General features: G+C 33.5%; 1 protein-coding gene across 1 annotated transcript; it reads right to left on the bottom strand.

Annotated features, from left to right (window-relative positions):
* Nucleotides 1-1307: 1307 nt before the first annotated feature.
* On the bottom strand, nucleotides 1308-3907 carry LOC111905148 (serine hydroxymethyltransferase 4). Its single transcript, XM_023900819.3, has 4 exons — nucleotides 3153-3907; nucleotides 2476-2866; nucleotides 2290-2391; nucleotides 1308-1820 (listed from the first exon to the last, which is right to left on the bottom strand). The coding sequence occupies exons 1-4, from the start codon at nucleotides 3828-3830 to the stop codon at nucleotides 1576-1578; spliced, it is 1416 nt and encodes a 471-aa protein (XP_023756587.1). The 5' UTR covers nucleotides 3831-3907; the 3' UTR covers nucleotides 1308-1575.
* Nucleotides 3908-16937: the final 13030 nt, after the last annotated feature.

Genomic DNA, 16937 nt, shown 5'->3' on the forward strand with positions numbered 1-16937 from the left:
ATATATATATATATATATATATATATATATATATATATATATATATATATATATATATATATATATATATATATATATATATATATATATATATATATATATATATATATATATATATATTTTCTGAATTTGTCACTGTTTTACAAGTTGCACTGGTATTTCATCAGAACTTGTTAGAAGATTAAAGCAAACAATTTTTTTTTTTTGGATAGTAAGAAAAATTCAAAATAACAATTAGAAAGAGTTTAAGATGGACATTAGGCTTGCTAGCCAACCTACCAAATTGAATTTTAACTTATAGCTACTACTATGCAACCAAAAAAACCGACCGAGCCACTATAAAATAAAAAATAGTGGTTTTTTTTTTTTGTTTTATCTTTCCAAAGATAATATCGTTTGAAACCTCCAAATCACCCGTAAAATTGTGAGAATCACCACATCCAAACACTTTTGTTGTGTAGTTATACTCCAAATTAAAGTCTTCCAAGCTATACATTCAAGATGAGAACTCAAGTTCGGACTCGTACCACACCACCATCTCGCTAACTACTACCAAATAGCAATCGCAAACGGACATGTCAAGAACGTGTGATCAACCATCTCAGTAGCCGAATCACATAAGAGACATAGAAGGGAATCTACATAAATGCCTCGTTTGTCAAGTGTGTACTTGATCGGGATCTTATTCAACTTGATTTTCCATGCTTAGACATTAACCTTGATCAGAACCAGGTTATTCCAAGCTGTAGAAGAATCATCAGGGACGGACACAATTTATTTTACGCAATGGCATAATTTTTTTTACGCAATGGTGTAATTAGAAAAAACGAAAAATTTTACACTGTATCCAAAAAAAAAAACAGGGGTTGTATGTGCCACTATGGACACTATAGTGGAACCGTTCCTGATCATCAACCAAGAGAGTATGTTTTCACACTCGATTAACCATGTATACCGATCAAAATGTTACTTATCGATGACACTATCTTGATAATTTTTTGAAACCAAAAATCATATCCGTTTTTTGCATTGTTCCAATGTTTTATTACATCTCATCTAAGGGTAGTACGACTTACCAGATTATAACATTATTGACGCTTTGTTTTCATAGATTATCGTTGTTTTACACAAACATGTCTCTCGTGTCGATATTAAATATTTGCTCGAGTCATGTCCACAATTTGTTTCGAGTGTAATGTTTCCTTAGGTGTTAAAAAATAATCGAATGTTATCGGGAAAGATGTCATGTAGATGGTATAAAAGAAGAGAATACATGAAGTAATGTAAATGGTATACTTCAACCAAAGTAAAACACAATTCAATATTTTTCTTTCATGCTAAATCCAAAAGACAAAAAAACAAAAGAAAAGAAAATCTACAAGTGGAAGTGGCTAACATGTGAGACCTTATTTTGTCTTCCAACCAAAACATACATTTTTAATAAAATATTCTTTTAAATCTTCAAAAAAGAAAAAAACAGAAAAGTGTTACTAATAGTAATAACAAGACAAACAACATTCATTTAATCTCCATCTTCTTCTTCTTCTTCTTCTTCTTCTTCTTCTTCAATATGGCTTAATCCTTGTACTTCATGTCAGCCAATGAGAACCCGGGCATGTCAAAAGAGCCAGAAAACTTCTCCACGTCAGCTTTCAATGCTTCAATCTCTTTGTTGTTTGTTAATCCCTTGTTGAAATCCTTCAACAATTTTCCAAATTCCTTTTGGATGTTCAAAGTGATTTGAATTGCACGATGAAGAAACTCTCCGATTTGCTCAAAGTCTTTCTCCACAAGTCCCCTTGATGTCATCGCGGGCGTCCCTATTTAAACACCATTAGAAAACACAAATTACACTTTTGGCCCAGATTCTAAATTTTATTACAAATTTGATCCAAAATTTACACTTTTGGCCCAAATTTCAAATTTTATTACAAATTTAGTCCAAAACTTACACTTTTGACCCAAATTCAAAATTTTATTACAAATTTGGTCCAAAATTTACACTTTTGGCCCAAATTTCAAATTTTACTACAAATTTGATCCAAAATTTACACTTTTTGCCCAAATTTCGAAATTTATTACAAATTTGGTCCAAAATTTACACTTTTGGCCTAGATTTAGTGTAATTCGGCTCAATTTTTAGGATTTTATATAGAAAAAACAAAACCAAACCTAAAAATAAAGTTTCTCTAAAAACCAAAAAATCAAACCGACAATTTTAAATTCCAATAAACATATTTTAAAAATACACAAAAAAGGAGTAAAGATTTGGGAAATAAAAAAGCATACCAATACGAACACCTCCAGGAGCTAAGGCACTGCTATCACCAAACACAGCATTTTTGTTCACAGTGATGTTTGCAAGATCACAAAGTTTCTCCACTTTGTTGCCTATAAAGACCAAAACATATAATATTGAATCTATAATTGACTATAAAGATCATGGTATGAGAAAAATGACGAATATGTCCTTACCAGTCAAACCAAGAGGACGAAGATCCCACAACACAAGATGGTTTTCAGTTCCACCAGTGACAAGTTTGTAGTCTTTGCTCATCAAGAATTTACCAAGGGCAACAGCATTGGCTCTAACTTGTTTAGCATAAGCTTTGAAGCCAGGTGTCATGACTTGTTTCAAAGCAACAGCTAGGGCACCGATCTGGTGGTTGTGAGGTCCACCCTGAAGAGCTGGGAACACAGCAAAGTTGATCTTGTCTTCGAAATCATAAACTGCATCTTCTGGTTGACCTTTCTTTGGTGGTTTTGGGCCCTTTCGGTAGAAGATCATACCAGCTCTTGGTCCCCTGAGACTCTTGTGGGTGGTGGTTGTTACCACATCACAGTACTCAAATGGATCCGCAGCTTCCTATCAAAGATTCAAAGAAAAAAAAATCTAAATTTGATTGATTTATATTCTAAATCTATAGATCTGAATCAATTTTGGATCCTGAATGTGGATCTTATGGATAAGATGTTCAATCTCAAATGCATCACCCTGTTCTTATTCAATTTCCGAGATCATGGATGGTAGTGTATCTATAAAATTGGCATCTTAATGTTCAAATGTGGATCTAGAATTTCAAAAGGAAGTAGAAACCAAGATCTAATGAGCAATTAAGACAATTATGGATCAGGGAGAGAGAAATGCGTACCTGAGCAGCAACAAGACCACTGATATGTGCCATGTCGCATAGCATAAGGGCACCACACTTATCAGCAATAGCTCTAATCGTCTTGTAATCCCAATCCCTAGGGTAAGCACTTCCACCACAGATGATCAATTTAGGTCTGAAGTCCAAGGCCTTCTCCTCCATCTTTTCGTAATCGATAAACCCAGTAGTTGAATTCACCTTATACGGCAAACTCTCGAAGTAAATCGAGGTAGCGGAGATCTTCTTCCCGCCGGAAGTGTAGTAACCATGAGTCAAGTGACCACCTGATGGTAAATCTAGACCCATGATACGGTCGTGTGGGTTCAAAAGTGCGGTGTATGCCGCGAAATTAGCCGGAGATCCGGAGTAGGGCTGAACATTGACGCCCCATTTGGTGGGATCTAGACGGTAGGCTTGTAGGGCGCGACTACGGCAGAGGTTCTCGATTTGGTCGATGTACTCGTTGCCACCGTAGTAACGGTTTCCGGGCATGCCCTCGGAGTATTTGTTGGTTAGGGCGCTGCCGAGAGCTTGGATAACGGCGAAGGAGGTGAAGTTTTCAGAGGCTATGAGTTCGATACCACGGCACTGTCGGCGTTTTTCTTTTTCAATTAGGTCAAAGATTTCTGGATCGGCGGCGTCCAAGGCGGTGTTTCCCCAAACGTTAACGGGATCCATGGCTGAGATTGTAGGATCAAAGTGGTGATCCCAGATAGATAGAGGAGGAGGAGGTGGTGGTGGTGGTTCGAGGTTTTCGGAAATGGGGGAAGGGTTTTAATAGGCCAACGGATGTTTATGAAATTACATTTTACACCCCTGAAGTTTTATGACTTTTTATTTCTTTGCCTTTGTTTTTTTAATTTGCTTTTGGTGTTGGTGGTGGGGAATAAGAGGGGATTGGTGAATATTTTGTTTTACTTTAATTATATATGTCGTCATTTATAACCATTTAATGATTATTATGCGAGACACTAAAGTTTTTTTCTTCACAAAAAAGACACCAAAATTGTGTAAGAACATTTTCTTTCGCATTCGGTTTGTTTCATATATTGAAATTTTTTGAATGTTTCATCAAAGTGTATTAGTGTTCTTCATTTTGTTTCATATATTGAAGATAATATTTAATACGTTGCGATTTGAGAATTGAATTAAACTTCATGTAAAAAGTTATAGTCATTGTCTAGTAACAAAATCACGAAAGTTGCATAAATTAGGTTTGATACGTTGTATTAATCCGTCAAAAAAGGAAATAAAACTTGTAACATCATTTTAAGGTAGTTCCTTAAAACGTTAGTTTTATGGCATAAAAAATTCTAACGAATATTCATAGCGAAACTCATAATGGTGGCTTAATCTAGATAAAGCAATAGTTATGAGACGAAATGAGATGATTGGTTAAAAAGTATTTCATGTTCATGTTAGAGTGTTTGATTATGAGATGTTAGGGCTATAGGTGTTTAAAGTCGGATATCAAAAAAAAAAAAAAAAAAAAAAAAAAAAAAAAAAAAAAAAAAAAATCTTCATGAATTTAGATATTCAAAACTTTTGATACGAATATTAGATACTAAAATTTAAGCCGTAAATTTACAATATTTAATACTTTACACGACTTTTATGCATATTGAGTTTAAATACTTGATATGTCACTTCATATGTATGTCTTATGTGGTATTTAAGTGTGTTATTTTTGTGAGTAATCGAAAAAGGAAAATAATAAAGGACAATTGCCAAAATACGAATTAAAAATACATATATCTTATTCTTTGATAATATCAAAGTTTTTATACTGAAATATATTTTAGACGCTCATGTGAATGTCAATATTAATAGCCTACTTTGTAATTAGTCCATGTTGTATAGATGAGCTCATTTCGTAGGTTGGTAAGAAAGGCAGCCATGTATTGAGAAGCTGACCAAGGTTTGGTGGGGTGGGTGGGTTGGTGAAAAGGGTATCATGGTCTTTTCGAGCTCACCAACCTTTTTCTTGATAGCGTTTGCTTCAACCGATTGGATATTATGAAGTCAATACTTGCTTATATTCGGCATGCATTTCCAATATTGCCACTCAACCACTCTCTACTCAAATATTAAAAGATATAAAATTCCCATTTTGACCTTCATGTATGTACATATTTTGACTTACTCTTTAGCATGTAATGCGTATACATTTGTTTTTGTAGAGTTTTATAATAAAGAAACATTCTACTAAGTCTCGATATAATTAGATTCTATTTATAGCTGGTTTTTAAATTGCAGCAAATTAATGCATGCTTTCTTTTCAAATATGATTCTTATAGCCCTAAAGATAAGAAAGTACAAATCCAAATCATGTATATTACAAACTTACCACTTCGATGTGTGTTTTAATATATGTAAAAATTATTAGGTTTTAAATTTATAATTCAGTTTATCGAAATTATGAACTAACACGCAACTAAACAAGTATATTCAATCGAATGAGAGTGTAGCTAAGGTAAGGCCGGGTTGTCAAGCACTTAGAGAATAGATACGATTTTGATTTAGGAAACTAAACGATTAATTAATCTAAAACAATAAAAATAAAGTAGGGTTTTTCCTGAAACTTTATTAGACTCAAATCAAACTATTAACAAGAATAAAAGAACTTAATTTAAAAGCATTAATTAGAAATCTTGAATGCAAAATCATCTACATGGTTTGCCTACAAAGTATATCGGATACGATCCAAACTGGACAGCAAAAAGCAATTAGTATTCAGACGCCTACAAAGTTCTATGGAAGCAAATTTACCTAATTGTGTCTTACTCAAAATCTTGAAATTCAAATTAAGACACCCTCTTAGTAGACTGACCATCATTCATGCCAAGCATCAAGTTGGTATACCATGTCAATACACGGATGACATTTACAAAAAGAAACACCAAGTAATTCATAAATGTCAAGACATACAACACGTATATAAGACCAACCTTGTTTTCGATACAAAATCATACTTACCAATTGCACACTCCTTCCCAATATGACCTGAAATAATTTTTTCGAGCTCAACATAACAAAAATAGTTGACACTATGAGAGAAGCCAAATGTCATGGTCTTAACATACGTTTTTTTGTGAAAATTTAATTTAAATATGTGATTTGTCATTTGCAAACCGACAATACTATTAGCAAAAAAGAAATTAAAAAAATAATACACACTCCCCTCCTTCAAGAGTCCTTCAAACATGCAAACAAAAGCCTCCTTCAAGAGTCCCGAAAACCAAGGCCCAATCAATACTCCATCCTTCTAAAGGGTAAAAGACCATTTTACCCTTCCCAAAACTGGTCAAACATCTCATGGCCCAACCCCCAAAAGGCCCATGGCCTAAAATGCCCAAAATGGCCACCCTGGGGAGTACGCCCCATGTACCAGAAGAGTACACACCACGTAATTACCTCCGAACCACAACATACAAGTTATCGATGCACAATCCAAGCATTACACTAAGCGTACTCCTACGTACGCCCAACGTACTTGTCAGAGGCTAAAACTCACCATTAAGCTCTTAATGGTTAAGACTAGGACATCCAAACTCAGATCTGACCCTAAAGAGAGGTCTTAAGTCATAAAGTTCCTGACTTTATGACTTTGCATGGCTTTATGAGGTCCAAACCATAATCTAAGCTTCTTAACTTCATAATAAGGTCACTAATACTTGCATGAGAGGATTAAACTCCATAAGATCCAAAATTTATGACTTAATAACCTCAAAAAGGACAAAACATGCATATAACAACTCCCATAACTAGATCTATACTAAGGAACCATAAAGTTTGAAGCTTTATACCTCCACAAGATAGATTAAGATACACAAAGTCAAGATCTACAAGCTTCAACCAATCCAACACTCCTTGAAGAAGCTCTTTCTGCTTTAATAAGCACCAAAACACATGAAATCACCCCAAGAACTCAAGAACCACTCAAATGGGGTCTAAGGTTTCGTATTTAGGGTTTAATGTGATGGAGGTTGAAGGTAGGAAGGTTTGGAGTTGAGTTAAGGCCATTAAATAGGGTCCAAGACCCTAAATTAGGGTTTGAACCTGACTTGAGTATGCCCTGCATACTCATGGTACACCCAACGTTCTCAAGAGGGCATCTGGGATCCCTCTCCCTAGTACGCCCAGCGTAATCCTATGTACGCCCAACATACTAGGCTTAACCCTAATACCACCAAACTTCTGGAGGTCATAACTGTTGGATTGGGTGTCTAAGCTCATAACTATAATTGGTATAAACTTGAATTGATAGTAGCACAATCCTTTTGGGTTGCCCTCAAACCTAGCAATTGAATATGATAGCTTTTAGAGAGAGAGAGAGAGAGAGAGAGAGAGAGAGAGAGAATGATTTATTAATGTACTATATGGTTAATAAATTAATTAGAAATAAAAATAAATGATTTGTTAATGTATTATGGAAATAATATATTAATTGGAAATAGTATTATTTAATTAATAATTAATCGAAATTAATTTTGGGATTAATTGGATTAATTAAAAGTTCAGGGGTTAAAGTGTAATTGTTCAATAGTTGAACAAGATGCATTCTAGATCCTTCCTAGAACCATGCAAGGTTTTAAAGAGATCTAGAAGACCTAGAATTATCAATGGAGGATAATTAGGAAACGGATAATTACTAAAAGGAAATAATATTATTTTATTCATTTTATGGTTATTTAGGGCTTCCTTGTTACACTATAAATAGGACCCTTGGGATATGAATTTCAGCCATGATTTTCTTTAGAGGGTTAGGCCAAAATTTCCACCTTTCTCCTTTCTCTCTTCAAGCTCCTTGGTTGGTAGGGTTTGGGTGTGAACCATTAGAAGCACGACACTTATGGTGCTTGCTTCCAAGAGTTTTTTCAAGAAGGTTTTTGATTAGTTATTTACTACAATGACTAAAAGGTAAGTAAACATGAATTTGTTCTTGTGATTTTTGAAATTACCTAGGGTTTATAGTTTTTTGTTCTTCAATAGAATATTACTTTAATAGAGTTATGACATAGGTCCTTAGGTTACATGTAACCTTATGTGTTAAGGATTTATCCGTGTTAGTGCATGTAAAAACCATTAGTGGTTTCAGAGTGTAGGTTGTCAAACAATTGAATTTATATTGCTTCAACATGAACAAAAATCGATTTTTTTTGAAAAATCATATCTGACGACGTGTGTTTAGAGGCTCACAGCATGAGCACAATTAAAATACGAAATTTGTTTATGCCAGACTGGACTCATGACGTGATTAGTCCATGCTCACGACATGAGCACAGTATATTCCGAATTTTCATATTTTCTTGCCTAACTTGATTTATATGGTGTTATTTGGTAATTATCTTTTATATAATCTGTCATAATCTAGATTTTGGTCATATTAGGTAATTAAATAAAACCCTAAATGTTATAAATAATCATAGACAAGATAATGATAAATTTATATTATTAAAAGTATCCTTATGAATGTTATTATTAATTTAAATAAATTATTAATTAAAAGATAATTAATTATAAATCCATAATATGGTTTAAATTTAATTAAATTAAAAGTTTAATATATATATATATATATATATATGTATGTATATATATATATATATATATATATATATATGTATGTATGTACATATATATATATATGTACATACATACACATATATATATATATATATATATATATATATATATATATATACATACATACATATATATATATATAGTCAGTCAAACCATTAGTACACCTCATACACGAAGCTAATCTATAAGGGGGTATGAGGAAATTGCCTATAAAATGGTAGTTAAATAGGTGTCCACTCTCACCCACCGCTTCCTTGATTAGTAGAGGCTCATTAGCCGAACGTGTTTGATAGAACAATTAATTCTCATTAATAAGTATAATGCGATTAAAAAATAACTAAACTATTTTTTAAAATCTAATTCTTAGTTATTTTCGGAAAAATGTGAATTTTTATGCTAATCCATGAAATTGCACATTACACTTTATAAGTCGTTAGTGGAGTGTGTGTGGTTAACCGACACACTAATGGGAGAATAATAAAGAGTGGTAGTGGGTGTCTCGGAAATTATCGTTTATTAATGGAGCGCGTTTGGCTGATCGGCACATTAAAACGAGATGATAAATGACATCGAGAGTACCAAGCTAATTTTCATGGTTATTCACATCTCGTTTGTGATCCTCGTCATCCCAGTCACAAAAGTGAGAGCATAATCTGAGATTAAACATGCCATTGATTAGATTCAATGAATCTCAAAAGATCTAGAAATTTCATAAGATTGAAATTGGTGAAAGCCTTACCTACCTAAAATAGATTCGAATTTGATTACGTCATCCCTCTTCAAAGTTTGAATCGAAAATATGGATCCTAGCCTTAATTTAAAATTTATGGGTTAATAATTAAGGATAAAACTAACTCTAATTCTCTTTTCTCCCTTTATAGATTTCAAGTCAAGACAATAATGGTCTTCCTAATTCTTTTGGAAATTGTTTCCTCTTCTTTCTGAAGATGATCTTCCACGTTTAGATCAAGGTGAAAATGTTTTCTCTTCTTCGGGTGATGTGTGTAAAACGCACTAGTTTTAATCCTATTACTTCAAACAAAAATTAAACACACGAAAGGCAGTGAACCTATCGATTAATAGTATAGTTTAAGCAAGTAGGGTATCGAACACAGGGAACGGTAACAATCAAATTAAGTACTAGTATTACCTAATTAAAAACGATTAATAAAAGAGGGGGGTTTCTCTAGTTTTTCAAGACTAGAAACTTAATCACGCACTTTAAAACTCAAACAACGACAATTAACAACTAAGAAGAATAAGAAAGGACAACTAGATTCAATGATAAAAGAGACTTTTGTTTAGATTCGATTCACTTATTCCTATGGTTGATTTCGTGGCAAGTGCAATGGATCAATATGGCAATGGTTACCGATTCCTAATGTGATTGGGTTAATGTTCACTATTACCAATCCTTTAGTAGACAAGTTAATTCAAACAGTGATCAAGTGATTAAACTAACAAGTTTCCTAGTGTTCAGTTCATATCAACTAAGACTTGTAATAATAGCTAATCAAATTTGTTCAATTCAATCAACTCATATGTGGTTGTTCATCACACATGCTCACACATTGATTTACATATTTTTCTAGTTAACCCTAGTTTCATGTTCACTATTCCTAGGCATACAATCTTGTATTCACAAAACTATATGAATCAAGTAATCAAGAAGATGTTCATGCAACTCAATAACTTACTTAATAACAGAAAACATTTATCATCAATACATGAGGATCTTTAACAAGCTTAACAAGATGAATAACCAAATTAATATTAATCCAACCACTCAATCAAACCATGTTCATAAGATTATCTCATCCAAACAGAAGTAAAAAGCTTTTAGCTCATATCTACAGCAAGTAATAATCTAAAATCAAAATCTAATGATTCAAACATGGTTCAAAACAAAGATTAAGAAAAGAAGAATGATTATTTGCCTTTGATTCTCTTCTAAATTGTTTCTTAGGTTGCAATCTCGAAAATAGCAGCTCCAAGAACCCTTCTGGTCTTCAAAAGTCGCAGCTAGCCTCCACAAAAAGTTAGGATTCGAATGAGAAGAGTTTTTATATATAAATTCTGAAAACAGCGTCAACTCGACGAGTTTTCACCAAAAACTCGTCAAGTTTTTTCGATAATCCGCGTATACAACGTGTACGGCAAGGCATCCTTAAATCGAGAATATTCCAACCAACTCGTCGAGTTTTTGGTAAAAACTCATCGAGTTTACTTGGAATCAACATTTTCTCAAAACACGAAAGTCGTCCGAAATTGTGTCTAGTTTTTATAACATTTTGAATCTCATCAATCGGAGTTACGGTTCATGAGATATGGCCAAAACACTGACGATGGGTCAAACTGTCCAGCAACATCCTTCTTTCTTCAAAATCCAAGATCCAAGCTTTCAATCACTCAATCCTCTTCCTTTCTCACCCGAGCATGTCTTTTATTGCTGAAATTGAAATATTAAGCTAATTAAGTATCTTTTGTTCATAAAATGATATAAAATCAAAAATAATTAATAAGATAATGAATGATTTCTATGACTAAATAAGCCCATATCAAAATACCCCACACTTGACTTTTGCTTGCCCCCAAGCAAAACCGAATTTTAGCACACTAATACCACATAAGACAATCCCAATAGAACCCAGCCATTATGACAAGACCGCAACGCATGCATTTGTGTCTAAAATTTTCCTAAGAACCCCCCTCAATTCTAAATACTCACAATCCTCATAAACACTCGCCCACTTCTTTCGAACAACGCTCATTTTATGCATCCCTCCGAATCCATCCCCAGAAAACTTTCTTAACCTCAAGTCATTTTTGGTTAAATCCCCAAGCATACATACGATAAAATAACCTTGAAAAGAAAATTACTAATAAAAGACAAATACAACTTTTGATTGAATCTTTTATACTTTGTAGCTTTTCTTCATGATACTCTTCTTTGTCTTCATAGCTTTGTAGATTCTTTATTCAAACATTTCATCACTCTTTTTATTTCAACTTTTTTTTCTTTTTTTTTCTTTTTTCAACGCACTTTTTCCACTCAAAACTAAAAACCTAGAAAAACATATGCTTAAGCAAGGGAATTTAACTTCATCCTTTATTGGTTAAAGGCATTAGTCTCGTGTGCAATGACTACTTGAGCTTTCCTGGATACATTTCAAGTACACGATGCTAAACATATTGCGATCCTCAAACTAAGCGAGGTTGTGTTTTTGTCCCATGATTTCACTAGAATAAAGGGGGCCACAAATGCACTATAACGTATATTGGCTCAACTAAACATTTGGGTCTTCATAGAATCATCAAATACAATACTAGCATGGAATCCTAATTGCTTTACCAAAACTTTCTAAATTAACCCTAGCAATTTTTATGCAATTTTTTTTAAACCAAGCAAGGATTCTAATTTTGACTAAATGTAATCAACCCCTATACCCCACACTTAAGTTATGCAATGTCCCCATTGCATGTTAAAACAATTAAAGAACACAAAAGTAAAGAGAGAATTGGAATAGACTCCCCTGGGATAGAAGTTGCGAGGTTGATATTCTTCATATTAAGCTCCATCTTTAGCTGACTTTAGACAGGGGAACAGCTCATCCATGCCTTGGGTGTCAAATCTCGTATGGTTATGCTCCAAAATATAGAGGAAAAAGATCTTGGAAATGCTCAGAAAATAAACAACGATAGCACAGCCAATTGCCTTCGTAGAATGTAATAAAATCACTAACTCAAAGGTAAGAGAAAGAGCAACTCGTCGAGTTGGGTTGGGTTGCTGAAACTGGCACAGTCGGGTTTTTCCAAAAGAACTCGTCGAGTTTATATAGGGAACTCGACGAGTTTTATGCACTGAGTGAACAAAATATACTCCAACTTCAGTTTCGTTTTTGGATTTTAAGGGAATGATTACAGCAATATTCCCCCTCAATTTTCTTCAGTAAAATCTCATCATTTCCGCCATTTATTCACCGGACTCGTAAGTAGACTCAATTCTCCCACTCTTCTCGTTTTAGACTCGATTTCATGTTTATTCCTCACGCTTTAACAATTTGATCGATTCTTTCCCTAACTTCTGCAAAGATCAAAATCAAAAAACAAAATAGTAACAAGGAAAACAATCATTAAATTAAAATCCTACACTACCCTAATAAACTAGAAGTTCAAAAAGAAAAAGGAAAGAAAACTCTAATGACGGGTTGCCTCCCGCAAGCGCTTCTTTTTGTGCGAGTCTTTAGCTGGACTCTCAACTTAATAAACTTCCAATAAACTCAATGCCAATCCATCTGTTGCATTGAATATCTTCTTTTGTGGACCAATTTGTAAAATTTGGCTCTTTGCGTCTATAATTGGCCAAACGAGCTTGAATATATAAAACCCAAGAATCTTGATAAGGGTTGGGACCGGTTGGATACTAATCATAAATGGATCGCGTTTAAGAACTTTCTCCAAAGTTGGAATCGTCACCCCATCCTTCGAAACACAAACTGGGAAAATAGGTGGCCATGTCGTGATAATGGTCAAACCACGGCTTGGTTCCTGCAACTCAGCTTGTTCTTGTTCTTCATCTGACCCTTCTGCTAGCAATCTTTCCAGCTCCTCCAAATCTCTTTCTGGATTAAATTCTTCATCTTTTAACTCTAGCTCTTGTGACTCAGATTTCTGTTGTTCGTTAGACAAGATGTTATCTAACCATCTTCCAAATTTCATCAAATCTTCATCTGAGTCATATTCTTCATCTTCTTGCTCAATTTCCTGTGCTACTTCCTCAAGAAAAGCATCAAAAGCATCGAGACTTGGAAAATACATAATAATATGATAATAAAAATTAAAACAGAAAACGTGTAACTTTATATGAGATAAATCTCACACAAAGGATCGATAACACTAGCAAATAAAATTAACTATTAGAACCGTTCCCCGGCAACGGCGCCAAAAACTTGATGTGTGTAAAACGCACTAGTTTTAATCCTATCACTTCAAACACAAATTAAACACACGAAAGGCAGTGAACCTATCGATTAATAGTATAGTTTAAGCAAGTAGGGTATCAAACACAGGGAACGGTAACAATCAAATTAAGTACTAGTATTACCTAATTAAAAACGATTAATAAAAGAGGGGGGGTTTCTCTAGTTTTTCAAGACTAGAAACTTAATCAAGCACTTTAAAACTCAAACAACGACAATTAACAACTAAGAAGAATAAGAAAGGACAACTAGATTCAATGATAAAAGAGACTTCTGTTTAGATTCGATTCACTTATTCCTATGGTTGATTTCGTGGCAAGTGCAATGGATCAATATGTCAATGGTTACCGATTCCTAATGTGATTGGGTTAATGTTCACTATTACCAATCCTTTAGTAGACAAGTTAATTCAAACAGTGATCAAGTGATTAAACTAACAAGTTTCCTAGTGTTCAGTTCATATCAACTAAGACTTGTAATAATAGCTAATCAAATTTGTTCAATTCAATCAACTCATATGTGGTTGTTCATCACACATGCTCACACATTGATTTACATATTTTTCTAGTTAACCCTAGTTTCATGTTCACTATTCCTAGGCATACAATCTTGTATTCACAAAACTATATGAATCAAGTAATCAAGAAGATGTTCATGCAACTCAATAACTTACTTAATAACAGAAAACATTTATCATCAATACATGAGGATCTTTAACAAGCTTAACAAGATGAATAACCAAATTAATATTAATCCAACCACTCAATCAAACCATGTTCATAAGATTATCTCATCCAAACAGAAGTAAAAAGCTTTTAGCTCATATCTACAGCAAGTAATAATCTAAAATCAAAATCTAATGATTCAAACATGGTTCAAAACAAAGATTAAGAAAAGAAGAATGATTATTTGCCTTTGATTCTCTTCTAAATTGTTTCTTAGGTTGCAATCTCGAAAATAGCAGCTCCAAGAACCCTTCTGGTCTTCAAAAGTCGCAGCTAGCCTCCACAAAAAGTTAGGATTCGAATGAGAAGAGTTTTTATATATAAATTCTGAAAACAGCGTCAACTCGACGAGTTTTCACCAAAAACTCGTCGAGTTTTTTCGATAATCCGCGTATACAACGTGTACGGCAAGGCATCCTTAAATCGAGAATATTCCAACCAACTCGTCGAGTTTTTGGTAAAAACTCGTCGAGTTTACTTGGAATCAACATTTTCTCAAAACACGAAAGTCGTCCGAAATTGTGTCTAGTTTTTAGAACATTTTGAATCTCATCAATCGGAGTTACGGTTCATGAGATATGGCCAAAACACTGACGATGGGTCAAACTGTCCAGCAACATCCTTCTTTCTTCAAAATCCAAGATCCAAGCTTTCAATCACTCAATCCTCTTCCTTTCTCACCCGAGCATGTCTTTTATTGCTGAAATTGAAATATTAAGCTAATTAAGTATCTTTTGTTCATAAAATGATATAAAATCAACAATAATTAATAAGATAATGAAATTGTACATTGACAAATTGGATAGATTGGGTGTTGTTTTCCCTAGGGAGTAGGCCATTGATTTAGTTCTACTTTCACTTCCTAGGTCATATAGTCAGTTCATTGAGAACTTCTATATGAATGACCTCGACGTGACCCTAATTGATCTGACACAAATGTTGAATATTGTTGAAGCATAAATGCTAAAGAGCACAAGTGAAGAAAAAGTGTTTGAAGGATCTAATTCCAAAATTTCCATGGACATTGATGATGGTAATGATGGTGGTCTAGAAAATATTTCTTTTCCTAATGGAAAGTTATCGGCCAAGGTTAAATTGTTTGATCGTATGGTAAAGAGAAAAAAGCTAGTTTTGAGATAGTTCCACATGGTAACCCTAAAGAGTCCATATGTTTATATTGCTAATTGAAGGGACATTGGTTGCAAAGCTGTCTTAACTACCTGAAAGATCTCAAAGATGGTAAAGTCAAGTCATGTGACTCTACTTCAGGTACATCCATTATCTAACTCCATTATCTTTAAAAGTTCATATTCATAGGCTCTTAATATAGATGTGATAATCTCATTTTGATGTTTTGTAGGATCTAAGAGAAACAAGGAAGCTTAAGAAGAGTGAGTTGAATCTGATCGTGAGAGATGGATTTTGGTCGCATGGTTCGATGATCAGATTTTGGAAGCTACTGTTTAGGAGTTATGATAATTTAATAGATTGCTTAGGAGATGTTTAGAAACGTAGTTTTCATTTTTATGCATTGTGAGGACAAGTTCCAATTTTTTGTTTATTATCAATAAAAGTGAAATTTTGGTTTATTTAGCTGGCTTACTTTATATTACAATGACATTTATGAAAGTGTTGGTTACATTTCTATTATTAGCAATGTTAATTATGGATTTGATTCTTAATTATATCGTTTGTGGTAGTGTCATTGTTAACCAAGTGAAAATGAATTCTCATCACCAAGTATCAATTGGATAGAAACTTGGAGTCATGCAAGTTGAATTGTGTGATGTATGAGAATCTTGATCGTTGGAAAATTATGACTAATTCATTGATCACATATTTATGTGAGTCAAGTGAATGACTAATGGATCTAGTACATGTTGATATGGACTATTCAGATCCCTGACAAAGGACAATAAGTCTATTCATCATAATTTACTGATGTTTCAGTAAGTGTGGTTGTGTTTATAAAATAAAACATAATTATGATGCTTTGAAAAGTTTCAAAGAGTAGCACAACAAATAAGAAGAATCTATTAGGCGGAAAGATAAAAGTTTATCTAAACTGAAAGGAAAGTAGAGTACTTTATTATGATGGTTTATTATCATCTTATTGATTGTAGAACTTCAAAATTGACCATCGAAGAACATCTTAGTGCAATTGTTTAATTAAGAAGAGGAATCGAATAATGTTGAAATGGTTCAATCGAGAGATGAGTCATGCTTCGTTTCTAATCAAGTTTTAGAGCCATGCTCTAATTACTACACATCGTATCTTGAAAATTATTTTATACTAAGTAGGTTTATAACACCTCATGAAATGTGGAGTAATACTGTTTTCTTACTCTAGCACATTTGGAATTGGAAGTTGTGATGTTTTGGTTAAAACAAAGGATAAACTAATACCAATTCAATGAAGTGCTTTCTTTTCGGGAATCCATAGTAATTTTGAATGTTTGTTTTAGCTCAACAAGGAATGTTCCTTAAGAGGGAAA

The sequence above is a fragment of the Lactuca sativa genome, chromosome 2, assembly GCF_002870075.4.
Source record: "Lactuca sativa cultivar Salinas chromosome 2, Lsat_Salinas_v11, whole genome shotgun sequence".
Lineage (NCBI taxonomy): Eukaryota > Viridiplantae > Streptophyta > Magnoliopsida > Asterales > Asteraceae > Lactuca > Lactuca sativa.